Source organism: Carassius gibelio, chromosome A14, assembly GCF_023724105.1.
Source record: "Carassius gibelio isolate Cgi1373 ecotype wild population from Czech Republic chromosome A14, carGib1.2-hapl.c, whole genome shotgun sequence".
NCBI lineage: Eukaryota > Metazoa > Chordata > Actinopteri > Cypriniformes > Cyprinidae > Carassius > Carassius gibelio.
The window spans coordinates 2,976,641-2,990,398 of NC_068384.1; the positions used below are offsets into that span (position 1 = coordinate 2,976,641).

Sequence of the window (13,758 nt, forward strand, 5' to 3'; positions counted from 1 at the left end):
CACATTTTCTTTGTATTTTTTGTTTTTATTATTTTTCATTGTTTTATTTTTTAAAAATCATAAAACTTTGTCTATATAATATCAGTTTACAAAACGTTTTATACAATTCTTATAAAATATTTGTATGTTCTTGTAGCAATACCATCCAAAAATAATCTATATCATTTATGAACATTAAAAAGTAGTATACATCTGTTTTTAAAAATGAACAAAACAAACAAGAGTGGGGTCACTGATGTAGGTCGTGTCTGTGCAATGAAACCAAGCGTAGGATGTTGAAAAATGTCATACTGGACAGAATCTAAACTCGCACCATGGTTGGCATTTCCCATTTGTGTGACGAGCCAAGCTTGTTTTTTCCTTTCGGACAGGGTGCTTCATTGGACACTATTGCTTATAGGACACTGAGTGATGCTAATCTATGTGACATTACATATCACCACGAATATAACAACAAGCCAGCTACCAAATCTTACACTGAATCTCCGATGTCATTAGGAAAAAATCAGCATTAACTGTAAAAACTTGTTTTCCACAGTTCATTAGTCAAATCGAGCTTGCCGTACTTAAGATTGTAGGGTTATTGCTCTTGAGAAGTCTTTAATGGTCCAGCTATGTTGTCAACTCCATTACTTGTGGATATTTCATGCAAACACAAATCCATAATAGATTTTCCATACTTTTATCAACTCTGAACTTTCCATTGATGCCAAATAACAGTGGACAGACATAATATATAAATATAGTTCACGTGACAGACGCTGACCTCTGCCTCGGATGACCCTGTAAAAATCACACAGTGGGTGAGGCTTGGCTTTTCTGGAGTGTGCTTATTCATCTTCATTATTTAAGGGTTAAATTACGGTCATTATCAGGCCTGGAAAGCCTGCAAATTGACAGAAATCCCCATTAAACCTGGAGCGCCTCTCTCTATTGTGAGCACTCATTCAGAGTTGTGACACAATTTCAGTAACTGGAAGTGCCTGGACCGGAGCGTGAGCCAGACAGGCCTCCATCCTCCCTAATTTACTCTCTCCCTCGATACATCTCCTCATAAAGCACAGTACTGAGGATGATGGGTCGGCCCGTGTGCCGCTTCCCTGTCGTCTCGTGTGTGTCTCAGCGGTGAGATGTGACGTCCCACTATCTGCTGTGGACGTTGTTGAGTTGTGTGGGCAGCATCTGTCTGTCTTCGATCTCCTCCAGAGCTCTCTCCAGCTGCTGGATCAGCACACGCTTCTTAAACCTGAGAGAGAGACAGCTATTTAGCTGGATTATGTGACATTATATTATATATAATAACGTAAGCATATTTTACATACTAACTAGTTACTTTGAGAACAAAATAGCATATTAATATGTCTTAAACATTTGTTTTCTTTCTAGGTTGACAATGTTTCTTTGCAAAGCATAAATGTAACAAAACGTAGTATATTTTTTATGCAAGTTTGCTTGTGAAGTAAATTTATTTTGTTTTAAGAATATTTAGGTATGTTTACAAGACAAAATTACTGATTAAGCTTTTTTTTTGCAGTCTATACATTAATCTTTTCCTTTTTTTCGGGGGGGGGGGGGGGTGATTTTATAATGCAGTCAGAAAGTAGGAGAGATGGGGAAAGTGACTTCATAATATGAGTCCAATCTGAGCCAACGTTTCTCTACATGACTCAAAATGATAATTATGCATTTTAATAATTATAACTGAACTATAATAAACATAGACAAATAAGTGAACATGAAGAAGCAGGTGACCGGTGTTGTTATTGTAAATAAAAACTAAAACCAAAAAACTGAAACTTTGAAATAAAGCTGAAAAAAAGATTAGGTGCAAAACTTAAAGGCATAGTTCACCCAAAACTTTAAAAACTGTCATCATTTACTCACTCTGAAGACTGAAGGAAATCTGTTCATCATTTAAAGTGATCACATCTTTCCACAAGACTTGGATTAAACCGCTTGATTCATATGGATAGGTTTTACGACACCTTTATGACCTTTTTGGATCTTCTAAGTTTTGGTTACCTGGGCTTTCAATGGAGGGTGAGAAACCTCTAAATATCTTAATTTGTGTTTCTATAACCAAAATCTTATGGGTTTGGAAAGACATGAGGGTGAGTAAACGATGACAAATTTTCAAATTAGGGTGAACTATATCTTTAAGGTTTAAAGGGTTACTTCGGCCCAAAATGAAAATTTTGTCATTAATTACTTACCCCCATGTCTCCCAAATCCATAAAAGCTCTTCTGTGTCCTCCACGCCACAAAGATGCACTGTTTCTACGTGTATTTAGCTTTGATTTGAAATAATACAGCGCATATTTGTGGCGTGGAGGACACAGAAGAGCATACGCTGCACAGTGACATGGAGCAACACAGAGGAGGCCGTTGACAAAGGAATTATTGAATAAAGTCGTTAATTTTGGTTTCTTCACATACAAAAAGTGTTCCCGTCGCTTCATTTAACCCAGATTGCACATCTGATGGCAGATGAAGTATTCTGTCGACAACTTTTCATACCTTTTGTGGACCTTTACACTCTTATTTACTTGGCAGTCTATGGCACAGTCTCAAGCCTCCAGGTTTTCATCCAAAATATCTTAAATTGTGTTCCGAAGACGAACACAGCTTTTGTGGGTTTGGGATGACATGGGGGTGAGTGATTAATTAATACATTTTCGTTTTGGGGTGGAGTAACCCTTTGACTTAGAAAACTTAAATAAAAATAAGAAATGTTGCCTCGGCTACTAACTGAAATAAAATAAGCTGAAGTACTAAAATCACTGAAACTACAAAATTATAACAATAAAAAGAAGCACATAACAAAATAGAGAGCAGTGGGGGAATGATCCGTTTATCTGTTTATCTGTATCTGTTCAATGGCTGAGGAAGTGTTTAGGAAACCTGTGTCATTGGTGAGATGTGAAAAGCATGTGAGCGTTTGAAGAGAACTCTCACCTGGCTGCCTCTTTGATGGCATGATGAATAAAGTACCTCTGCACTGATGCTGGCCCCTTCACCTCCTCCAGTAACCGGAATATTGCCTCGTAATCTGAACAAAAGAATAAGCAATTCAGTTTAACTTTATTAATTCCTAAAATACATAACCTCTTTCATAGTGCAAGTGCACTTGATTTAAGCTAGAGAATAATAGGAAATGAAGCAATAAGAAATGATTTTTTATGAATAATTAATTTGGCATTATATCCAGATACTCACTGCGGCCAGGCTTGCGGACTTCTTTGATGACCCGAGTGCGCAGCTCTGCATTACTCCCCTCCAGGGGAATCATAACAATTGTGCCCGGAGTGTCTCCTCCATCGCCCTCCAGCGCCCCCTCCTGGCCTGGAGGACTCAGGTCCTCACAGTTTTGTGTGAGATCGGAGGGTCTCTCGTCCAGACAGTTCTCCAGTCCTATTCCCTCCTCCTCACTGTCTGGTGTCCCCTCCTCTTCTCTGTCCTCCACAGGTGCAGGATCTCCTCCCTCTTCATCCAGTCCTCCAGGCCACCCGTCTCCAGCCTCCCCGCCTGGCGCTCGCTCACCGTTGCTTTCTGTCTCTCCTACACTGTTTCCCTCAGCTCCTGTAGGGGAAAATATATGATGGTATATTATTATTTATATTTATGGTAAATTTTTCAATATACTCTATGTTTGGAATACTATGTTTGGAATACCATACTACTCGTATGATTTCTGCAGTATATAGTAGCTACACCACCATTCAAAAGTTTTTGTGTCAGTTTTTTGAAGGCTTTTTGAGTAACACATTTTTATTGAGAAAGAATGCATTAAATAGATCAAAAGTGACAGCTGAGACATTTATAATGACACAAGGGATTTCTATTTCAAATAAATGCTGCTCTTTAGAAATTTCTATTCATCAAAAAAAATATTAAGCAGCATTGATATTAATATGAAATATTATTTGAGCATCAAATCAACATTAGAATGATTTCTGAAGGATCATGTGACATTGAAGACTGGAGTAATGATGCTGAAAATTCAGCTTTCCATCAAAGAAATAAAAAATATATATACATTATATACAATTAAACATAATGTTTTAAAAACATTTAAACACAAACTTCAAAGTACTTGACCAGGTGTATTTACAGACGTAATAATAGGAATAATTACATGCAACTAACCCTAAACCAACTGCTAATCCTAACCCTACATTACATACATGTTGTTAATTAAGATTACACAAAACATAAGTACATATTTACACTGTGCAAAGAAAACCTTAAAATAAAGTATAACTTAACATTTTATTTGCAAGATAAAACTGGATGCTACAAACATGCAATTTGAGGAGGTCCTGTGACAACAAAGTAGCATACCACAGTTTGAAAGCATGGAATAATGCCTACTCTTACAATAATTTTGTTTATAAAATAGTAGGCGGTATGCAGTGTGTAAGTATTTAGTACACAGCAATCTAAGAATCAGTTATCTGTGAGAGGACTTTACCTTTGTGTAGTGGGATGGGTTTTATGATTCCTTGCTGGCCCTGAGTCCCAGCAGGGCCCTTGCCCAGGACATGATTGGTTATTATTGGAGGAGTTTGGGGTCTGCGCAGCAGAGGGGACATACTCCTCCTCCTCTTCATGGCAGTGCCTGAGTTAAGATCCCCACTGTTACCCCGCTTCTTATTTTGCGGGCCTGTCACAAACTCATCTGCTTCATCGATCATCATTCCCTGTCGATGGAAGAAGAGGGAAAACTTAGCATCTAAGGCACCTCTGTTTTGACTTGTAATTTTCATTCTCAAAGGTGGACACTTTTCACATTTCTGAGGTTCTCAGAAGCAGAAGTGGTCATAGTGGGGGGAACTTTAAGCAAAAGAAAACCTTCATGATAGCATTTCTATGACTTTCCAGAAGAGTCCCTCAGCCATTGTAATAGAAACACCCACACAGCAGCAACTAGATGTTTGAAATTTAATTGCAAAATAATAGTATAATACAAAGTATAGTGCTATAAATATCCACTGGAAACGCATCATCACAGTCTGTGAAAAGGGTCCATAGGTTTGACATGCAAGCACCTTCTTGTCCTGCTTGAATGGGTTGCCAAATGTGTGCAGTCGTTTGGGCTGGTCCGGATCAATCTCCCGCAGAGGTGATGGCATCATCTTCAAATACTCCTGATAATTTCCCATCTGCCCCACTGGAATACTGTGCAAGCAGTCTACAGAATCATGGAAAAATATTTAATAATAAACAAATATTAGGAGAACATTTTTGATGTCATGTAAACATCAGAAATGTCAACCTAGTGAAAAGAAAACCGATATTCTTGTTGCTATGCTAAATGCATATGGCCATTGTAAATATCCACCAAAACAAAACAAAAGGGTTATTTTTTCTAGTACCTTTTCAAAAGGTACTATTTTGTTTCTTGCTGTGTCATCAAAAAAAAGCAAACCTCTATAGTGTAAAGGAATGGTCACATTTAACATTTTTGTGGGTGAAACACTCATTTAAATAGAAATCGACCATGTATTTTGTGAGTTTAAAAGATTTCCCCATGCAAATTTTGCTGAGGGTTCAAGTTTTAAGATGTGAGCTGTGCTTCATACATCTATACAATTGAAAATAGACAACTGCTCTTTTTTGCCCGTTAAAATTTGTTGAAATTTTGCTTGTGTGCCTGCATTTTAAGTCATGTTTGGCAAATTTGAACAGTTATGAAGGATCACTTTGCAAAATATAATTTTTGTCTTTGGTACAATTACCATCATCCTGGCCTCTGATGAGCTTCTGTGTTGTCCTCAAAAGGTTGAAACGCATCCGAGTCACTTGATCTACAAGGTTCCGTCGCGGAATATCGTAAGCGTTCCTATAGGCCTGGGGCTTCAAATCCTTCAGGAAAAAGTGAGAAATGATGTTAGAAGTTAAATTTTTATCTAACTTAAAGAAAATTGCATATGTTTAAGTCAGTCTTAGATGTCTAGTCAGAAGAATTCATGAAAATTAACCTGCATCAGCAAGAAAATACGATTTAGAAGAATCAAATGTCTAAATTAGCATAACTACTTTCTGACCCCAGACGTGAACGGAGACATGATTGATTTCAAATAGACTCTATAATGTAATTCAGCCCCACTCAAACTGCCTGTACCTTGTTGAGAAGTGCAATCTGGAAACCAGCGAACTCTTTGAAGTTCATGTCGATGAGTCGGAGGGGAACCTCGCCCGTGATGCCCTGCAGGAGCTGCTTGAAATCACAGCGGTGTGCCAGAGACAGGGCACTCGAGTGGTTCTTAACCTTGATGCCCGTCTCTTGAGGAGGCTTCTTACCGACAGACACAATCAGACGGTCTGACTCCATCTTTGCCTTGGGAATCAAGAACAAGTTGATTTAAAAAGCCGCATCACTCAGACCTCATACATATTAGATGTAATACTGAATGAATATGTTAATATGTAAAATAGAACATTTAAACTGTTTTAACGTGTAAAGACCGTGCAGGTTTAACTGTCAGCAGAAAAGAATGCTCACCTGCTGGCTGAGTTTTTTTAGGTAGGAAATGACACTGTAGCTCAAGCCACAGTCCATGTTGTCAGAGATGAGATTTGGGGCTCCCATCATCCTTAGCGCCTTCTTGAGAGGCTGCAGTCAGAAAAAAGAGAGGAAGAGTGGAGAGGCAGAGACAAAGAAGTGAAAATGAGGACACAGTCAGGGTGAATCTGCACTCGTGTGAATCACACATATCCTTGGCCTCATTACAGCTGTTAATAGACTATAGAATAAATAAGAGGGGATGGATTACAAGTGACCCTCGAGTGCATCTAAGAGCCCATGAGTTGTATATTGCATTCATTTATATGCATTTATATGCAGAAGTTGTCTTTTTTTTGTAAGCAGGACACTTTTGTGCTCTATTAGGCTGTCTTTTTTAAGTAGGAATGAATGATGTCTCACCAAGAGAAAGTAAGGAGGCATGGACTTCAGGTACATTTCAAAGGATTGCCGCCACTTGAGGTTTGGCTTTAGCTTGTGCACTTTAAACAAATCATCTGTAAGGAGAACAAGAGAAGGTAAGCGTGCTGAAGAAAGTCAGATGCTACATCGCAACAGTAAATTGCTTCCTTCAAGTCATTCTTCAGAAGGAGGAAATGAGAGATATACAAAACTTGTACACAATTTATGCAGCAATGTACAAAAAACAAACAAACCAAAAAAAAAAGTATACATGTAACTACGTTACATAAAAGCTTTTATTTTGTAGAATTTTTGTGTGTTCTTTATCAGGACTTTTCATTTATTTTAATCAGCTTTTTAAATTCTAATTCTAATTCTTTTTCATCATTATTCTTTTTATTCCCTTTGTGTAATACTGTGAAATATTATTCCATTTTAAAATTATGGTTTTCTAGTTTATCATACTTTAAAATATTATTTCTGTGATGCAGAATTGTCATCATCATTACTCTAGTCTTCGTGTCACATGATCCTTCAGAAATCATTCTAATATGTTGATTTATTATCAGTTATGTTGGAAACAGATTCTTTGACGAATAAAAAGTTAGCAGCATTTATTGAAAATAAAAGTCTTCATCACTTTTTAATCAAAGCATCACTGTGTATGAAATGTGCAACAGCAAAAACTAGCAATTCCATAAATAAGGTAATTTATAGATTAAGTTTGGAAATGTGTTTTGCGAGAAAACACACGCACCGAGGAGTGGCAACAGGACGGGATAGTTGTAAGGCATGACGAAGAGGTTGACACAGGTGAGCGTAGTGCTGGCCTTCAGGTAGCCGAACGGGTGGGCTCCATCGCTGTGTTTGCTGCTGCAGTTCACAAACACCTGGGCGACAGGGGAGAGGAGTTAGCATCGTCTGGTGTCTCCTGAGAGCTCAGCTCTCACATCAAACTGTTTCTCAGAGACAAAACCCATTCATTAATGCCTCATTAGGTGACGGTTCCTCAGAGAATAGTGGGCTATAAATCCCTCTAAACATGCTTATAAATGGATGAGCTCTTTCTAATTTATCTACCATTTAACTTCTTTTCTTTGTATGATCCCTAGTGAGGCAAGTACTCATGAAACACTGTAACTATAGCTAAAGAACAAACACATCTGTTTAATTATATTGGTATTTTAAGATGAGCTTAAATGTATGACGCAAGTAGGAAAAACAAATCAAAAGTATGGAGTTGCAAAAACCATTTTCAGGAATTGACTAAGGTATTAATAGTATCTGTATATTTATAATATTCTTCAGAAAATCTCAGTGGTGCTTGCTTGAAATACTAGCCATGATCCAAGGATGATGCTATGCGGTTGCTAAGGTGTTCTGAGTGTTTTTAGTGCGGTTGCTATGGAATTAATAGGTGTTTGCTAATTGGTGCAAGCCAAAAGAGTCCACCCTTAACACCTTCTGATTCCGGAGTAAGACTCAGGTCCCTCATTTAATGCAGATCTATGGGATTTATTTCACTGATTTTATGTTTGCACTCTGAACTGCTCATGAATCAGCACTTTCCTACAAATCTGTTCATAATCGACTTTGCTGAGAGCTTTTGGAAAAGTGCTTTCAAACTCATAACTGTATATATTAGGGCACTTGTTTAAACCCTGGTTTAATTCTACTGTATTGCACTTCACGCTGCTCTGTATTTTGGACTGCTCTCATACTGTGGCACTGATAAAATCGTTTGTTCCGCTATGATCAAGTTTCCTCTAGTGTAAGTCACTTTAGATAAGCATCTGCTGACTGAAATACAGTAAGAAACCCTGCACAAACTCTGTATTCATGGACGGACAGCAGGGAGGAAATTATTATACAATGTGCCATTTTATGCCCAAGAATACTAGAAAGGGTGGGTGACAGATAAACTGGCAATCAGAAGTTTTGGCTCTGTAAGATTTGTTTATGTATTATAAAGAACATTTAATCTGCTCACCGAGGCTGCATTAACTTAATCAAAAATAAAGTTAAACTATAATATTGTGCAATATTATTGTAATTGAAAAAAAAACTTTTCTATAGCAACATATTTTAAAATGTAACTTATTACTGTGATCCTTCAGAAATCATTCTAAAATGATGATTTGGTGCTTCAGATTTTTTTTTTTATATTAATACGCTTAACATTTTTCTGAATTACTGAGATATTTTTTAATTTTCAGATTTTTTAATGATTACAAAGTTACAAAAAAACTAAAGCAATTACTTAAAACAGAAACGTATATAACATTACAATTGCCTTTAATGTCCCTTTTGATCAATTTAATCCATCCTTGCTGAATAAAATATTAATTTCTTTACATAAATAATCTTACTGATGCCAAACTTTTAAACAGTATTGTACAACATTGTTTGAATAAAAAAGCTGCTGCTTCACCAGTTGCTAAATACAGGACTTTTACAACCGTCACTGTAAATGTGTGAGCCATTAAACTGAACTGACTGCTAATTTGCGTTGTGCTTTTTTACATTCCAGTAAATATGGAAAAACTAAACACCCACTGTTTCTTTCTGCTCTTTTAACAGCATGATATCAGTCACTGTGAAACTCGGCTCTACCCAGACAGCATTCTGGGGACTGTGGAAGGTGGCATGCTAAATACACATCAAATGAAATAGCTGTGTGAAAAGGTGTCCCACCTGCCAGCACATGTGAGGAGATTTCCTCTCCAAGATGAACTGGGTGAGCGGGGACGGCTCCAGCTCATATTTGTCGAAAGGCAGCTTGTCAATAACCATCGGCTCACAGTCGATACAGGAAAACCGCACCACAGGATGGGCAGATCGCGGAGGCTAAACAGAGAGAGAGAGAGAAAAATCCTCTATAATACAATCTTCACAATAGGTTTTTCAAAAGATATGTCTGATAGATGGCCAATTCATCCTGTAATCACAGCAGCAGTGGGTAATGATCCATGTGTTACATGCACATGACAACACAAGCTGTTCATTCAGATAAACTCTGACTCAACACTAAATAAACCAAAGAAGTGTTTTACAGCTAATAAAATTAAAACCTGTGTTACCACCTGCACCCAAACCTATTGTGCTACTGATTCACAATACTGCAAACAAGACAGCGGAGATGTCAGGAAGGAAATGACCTGGTGTTAAGCTAGCTGTAAGTGCTAAAGCTCTCTCACAGTGGACACAGGCTGAGCTGAGCCCAGGCACTTTGGCACTGCACCAGCTGCTGTCTCTACAGGGCATTGTAGAGAGAGAATAGACAGCGAGGGGGTGGGAAACCTCAGGACAGTGAAGTCTTTCCTCATGTTACCACTCTTTTCAGCTCCCTTATCTTCATCCGCATTCATTAGCACTGTTTGAGCGAGATGAAAGCTAACCTTTAGTTTGCAGCGGTCATTACCTTTGACTAGTAAATTGCTTCATCTACTCAGCTTGGGTGAATTCTAAATTCATTTTGCAATCCTAGTACTTTTCTATTTTATTAAGTATTCTGTGAAATTTCAGTACGCAGAAAGAAACTAAAGAAACGGCTGAATTCTATAGTGTTTCCGGCTAGATTTAACACATCTATTATGTTTAAAACCATTTCCCCCAAATCAGTGCAAAAAAATAAATAAAAATAAAATAAAATATCAGCCTGGTACAGTTCTATTTTAGTATCATGTATTTTTAGCTTTTTTATAGTATTATAGTTTTTATGACACTTTACAATGAGGTTCCATTTGTTAACATTCATTACATGTATAAGTTAACATGAAGTTGATATTAATTTCAACATTTTGTACTAATACTTTATTAAAATCCAAAGTTATATCTGTATTTGATGGACCTGAGCTAACACAAACTAACACTGAATAGCTGTATTTTTATTATTTATTAACTAATATTAACTAGTTAATGCATTATCCAATGTTAACTAATGGAACCTAAAGTGTTACCTTTTATTCATTTTGATCTAGCTTTTATTTTTATATTTACAGTTTTAATTTAGTTTATTTTTTATTCATTTTAATGCACATTTTAGTTTTTGTTTTTAAAATATATATATTTTTTTAAAAATATTTTAATTTTGTTTTTACAGAAACCTTTTTTTTTGTCAGTTAGTTGCCTGGACAATATTTCTGGTTTGCATATAGTTAAAGGTTTTCATTGAATATTCATATTTTCTTTTATTTAAATATTATTTTACTTAACAAATTTTTTTTCTTAATAGTTATAGTTGATAACAACGACACTGGTGTGGGTCCTCTAATATGAAAACAGAAAATCATTGCTTGGCACTACACTCCAACTCTATTTTGTAGATTATTGTTTACCAAACTGGGGGAATTCTGGTCAGGCCAAAAGGATTCAGGGATTGGCCAGTGACCCACAGGAACGCCCGTCTTAGGGTTGGGCCGGATATAAATGAGCTTGTGGCAGCTGTGCCAGGGCTGCGGACTGAAGGATGATAAAGGACGAGCTGGATCCACAAGACCATCTGCACAAAGAGAAGACCATCATCGTGTATTAATTATTATTTTTCCAATACGCACAAAACTAACATGACATCATATAATCAGCACTGACCTTCGCCTATCATAGGGGGATCTGGACCACTCTTCTCAAAGTGAATTACAACTCCACTCAAAACCTTTTGGACAAGAGACTCAAGACACTGGTTCAGCATCCTTTGCGTCCTCACACAGTAAGAGCGGCCTTATAAAGAGAGGGTGAGAAAAAGAGTTAGCTGAGCTATGAGATTAACCAGCAAAACTGCATTATCAACTGAAAGAGAAAAAAAAGTGCTTATGAAACTCAAGTGCATGGGAGGAAATCTTCCAAAACCCAATATAAATCAAGTAGCATTTTCTGAAGAAACTGAACCATACGTGCAAATATGTGGGTGGAAACAAAAGACTACTTCCTTTCAGCAACCTAACCATTGGATATCACATAATATTTGAACCTGCATTTTCTGATCACACATGTTTAAACAGCTACTGACAGGCACTGAGATTTGCTGTACCTCCAGTGACCTCACACATCTGGGTGATGGCAGACTCATCAGTGGGCACGCTGCCCAGCTGCTCGCTGTCGGGAACGGCCACACCGGGCATCCGCAGGACCAGGGCGAAGAGTCGCTGGTCCCAGCGGAACGGCTCCTTCGTCAGCTCACTACCCGGCAACGGGGAATTCAACGGCAGGTGTAGCTGAGGGAGGAAGAGAAAACAAGAAGTGAGATAGAATTGGGGTTTTTAAGAAAGACACACTGCCTGCAGTACGCAACATTTTACATCATATAGATGGACAAGTGGATCAAAAACTGTTGACATGTTGGTCTAGAGTTTATGTCCCTCACCTCCTCAGCCACCCCAGAGCTGTGTGTCAGTTTGTTTCCATCAGTGATTGTGATAATGACCGATGGCTCCAGAAAGAATGGGTTCCGACCCTAGAAAAGAGGAGAGCATTTCTTAAAAAACCCAAAGCTCCAATAGTCTGATTTAAAACATCTATCCTTATCTTAAAACCTTCGGTAGCACCTGGGATCCATTCTTGAATTTCATTAAAGGCTTGTAAAAACAGTAATATTGTGAAATGGTACTATAATTTAAAACTGTTTTCTATGAGAATATATTTTAAAATTGTATTTATTTAATTTTCAGCATCATTACTCCAGTCTTAGAAATTATTCTAATATACTTATTTAGAAACAAGAAACATTTCTTATTATCATCAACACTGGAAACAGTTGTCCTGCTTAATATTTTTGTGGATACATTTAATGACACATTGCTTTTTCAGGATTCTTGGATGAATAAAACTTTAAAATTACAGAATTGATTTAAAATAAAATTGTTAAAAAAAACTATTTTGTAAAATAATAAATGTCTTTACTGTCACTTTTGCTCAGTATAATGCATCCCTGCTAAACAAAAGTAATAAATTATCTAATAAAATATTTTTCAAATCTTACTAACTACATTTTAAACAGTGGTATAAGTGAAACGATTGACTAAAAATAATTACATTTCATTGCCTTAAATGAAAGTTTATTCAAGAACTTAATAAATCTAAAATGTTACAAAATCCTAAACCTTTCTCTTTTTTTCCCGGGTTAAAAAAAACTGATTTTCCATGTGGTTTTTAATATTAACTACATAAGTACTGTACATATATAAGTGCCAAGCAAATTCCTACACAACTGAAATAAAAATGGATCTAGAAACCTTTAACTTGCCAGATGTTGTTAATAGTAGTTTATGCGGATAACAGTGAGTGGACACCAGATGCATTCTCTCTGTCCATACTGCAGGGGTCAGCACTCAGTTACTCACCCTCACCAGTCCAGACTGAGCATGTGGATTACACACTGCCCCAGGGTTATTCCAGACTGCAGGACTAATGTCTGCACGTGAGGTATCGGAATATTCTGAATTACAGATAATCCTATTAAATATTGCTCTGTTTGATGTTGTAGAAAAAAACAACACAAATCGCAGTAAATTGAGTTGATACCCACGTGCTCTTATGAAATACTGTTTCATAAGACAAACACACACACACACACACACACAATTGGCTCTGTAATCTCTGCATGCAAGTTAAGAGGACCCCAGTCACTACTGATGAAAGCATCTCCACTAAAAACGGATGGTGGAGGGCAGCATCAGGTTCAAAGCATTATTTGGACTACAGAATATTTTCCCATATGTTTGCTGGGTCACTCACATGCCTTCTGGCACACTTTAGATGTGCTGTGAAATGGTTATTTCTGAATAATGGCTTCTTTCCATCTACTTCGCCATGAAGGAACATGTTGCTACACA

At 37.2% G+C, this 13,758-nt stretch overlaps 1 protein-coding gene across 2 annotated transcripts in view; it reads right to left on the minus strand.

The window, feature by feature from the left end:
* The window catches only part of LOC128027256 (integrator complex subunit 6), a 25,534-nt gene continuing 11,776 nt past the window's right edge, over positions 1 to 13,758 (minus strand). For both annotated transcript variants that reach the window (XM_052614671.1, XM_052614670.1), the window contains 15 exons: positions 12,291 to 12,380; positions 11,958 to 12,141; positions 11,519 to 11,647; positions 11,266 to 11,429; positions 9,623 to 9,775; positions 7,686 to 7,818; positions 6,929 to 7,023; positions 6,506 to 6,616; positions 6,125 to 6,340; positions 5,739 to 5,865; positions 5,049 to 5,191; positions 4,472 to 4,700; positions 3,217 to 3,579; positions 2,956 to 3,049; positions 1 to 1,246 (listed from right to left, as the gene is read on the minus strand). In XM_052614671.1, coding sequence (XP_052470631.1) covers positions 1,144 to 1,246; positions 2,956 to 3,049; positions 3,217 to 3,579; positions 4,472 to 4,700; positions 5,049 to 5,191; positions 5,739 to 5,865; positions 6,125 to 6,340; positions 6,506 to 6,616; positions 6,929 to 7,023; positions 7,686 to 7,818; positions 9,623 to 9,775; positions 11,266 to 11,429; positions 11,519 to 11,647; positions 11,958 to 12,141; positions 12,291 to 12,380 — 2,334 coding nt within the window. In that variant the 3' untranslated portion in view covers positions 1 to 1,143. The remainder of the gene's footprint in view (positions 1,247 to 2,955; positions 3,050 to 3,216; positions 3,580 to 4,471; positions 4,701 to 5,048; positions 5,192 to 5,738; positions 5,866 to 6,124; positions 6,341 to 6,505; positions 6,617 to 6,928; positions 7,024 to 7,685; positions 7,819 to 9,622; positions 9,776 to 11,265; positions 11,430 to 11,518; positions 11,648 to 11,957; positions 12,142 to 12,290; positions 12,381 to 13,758) is intronic.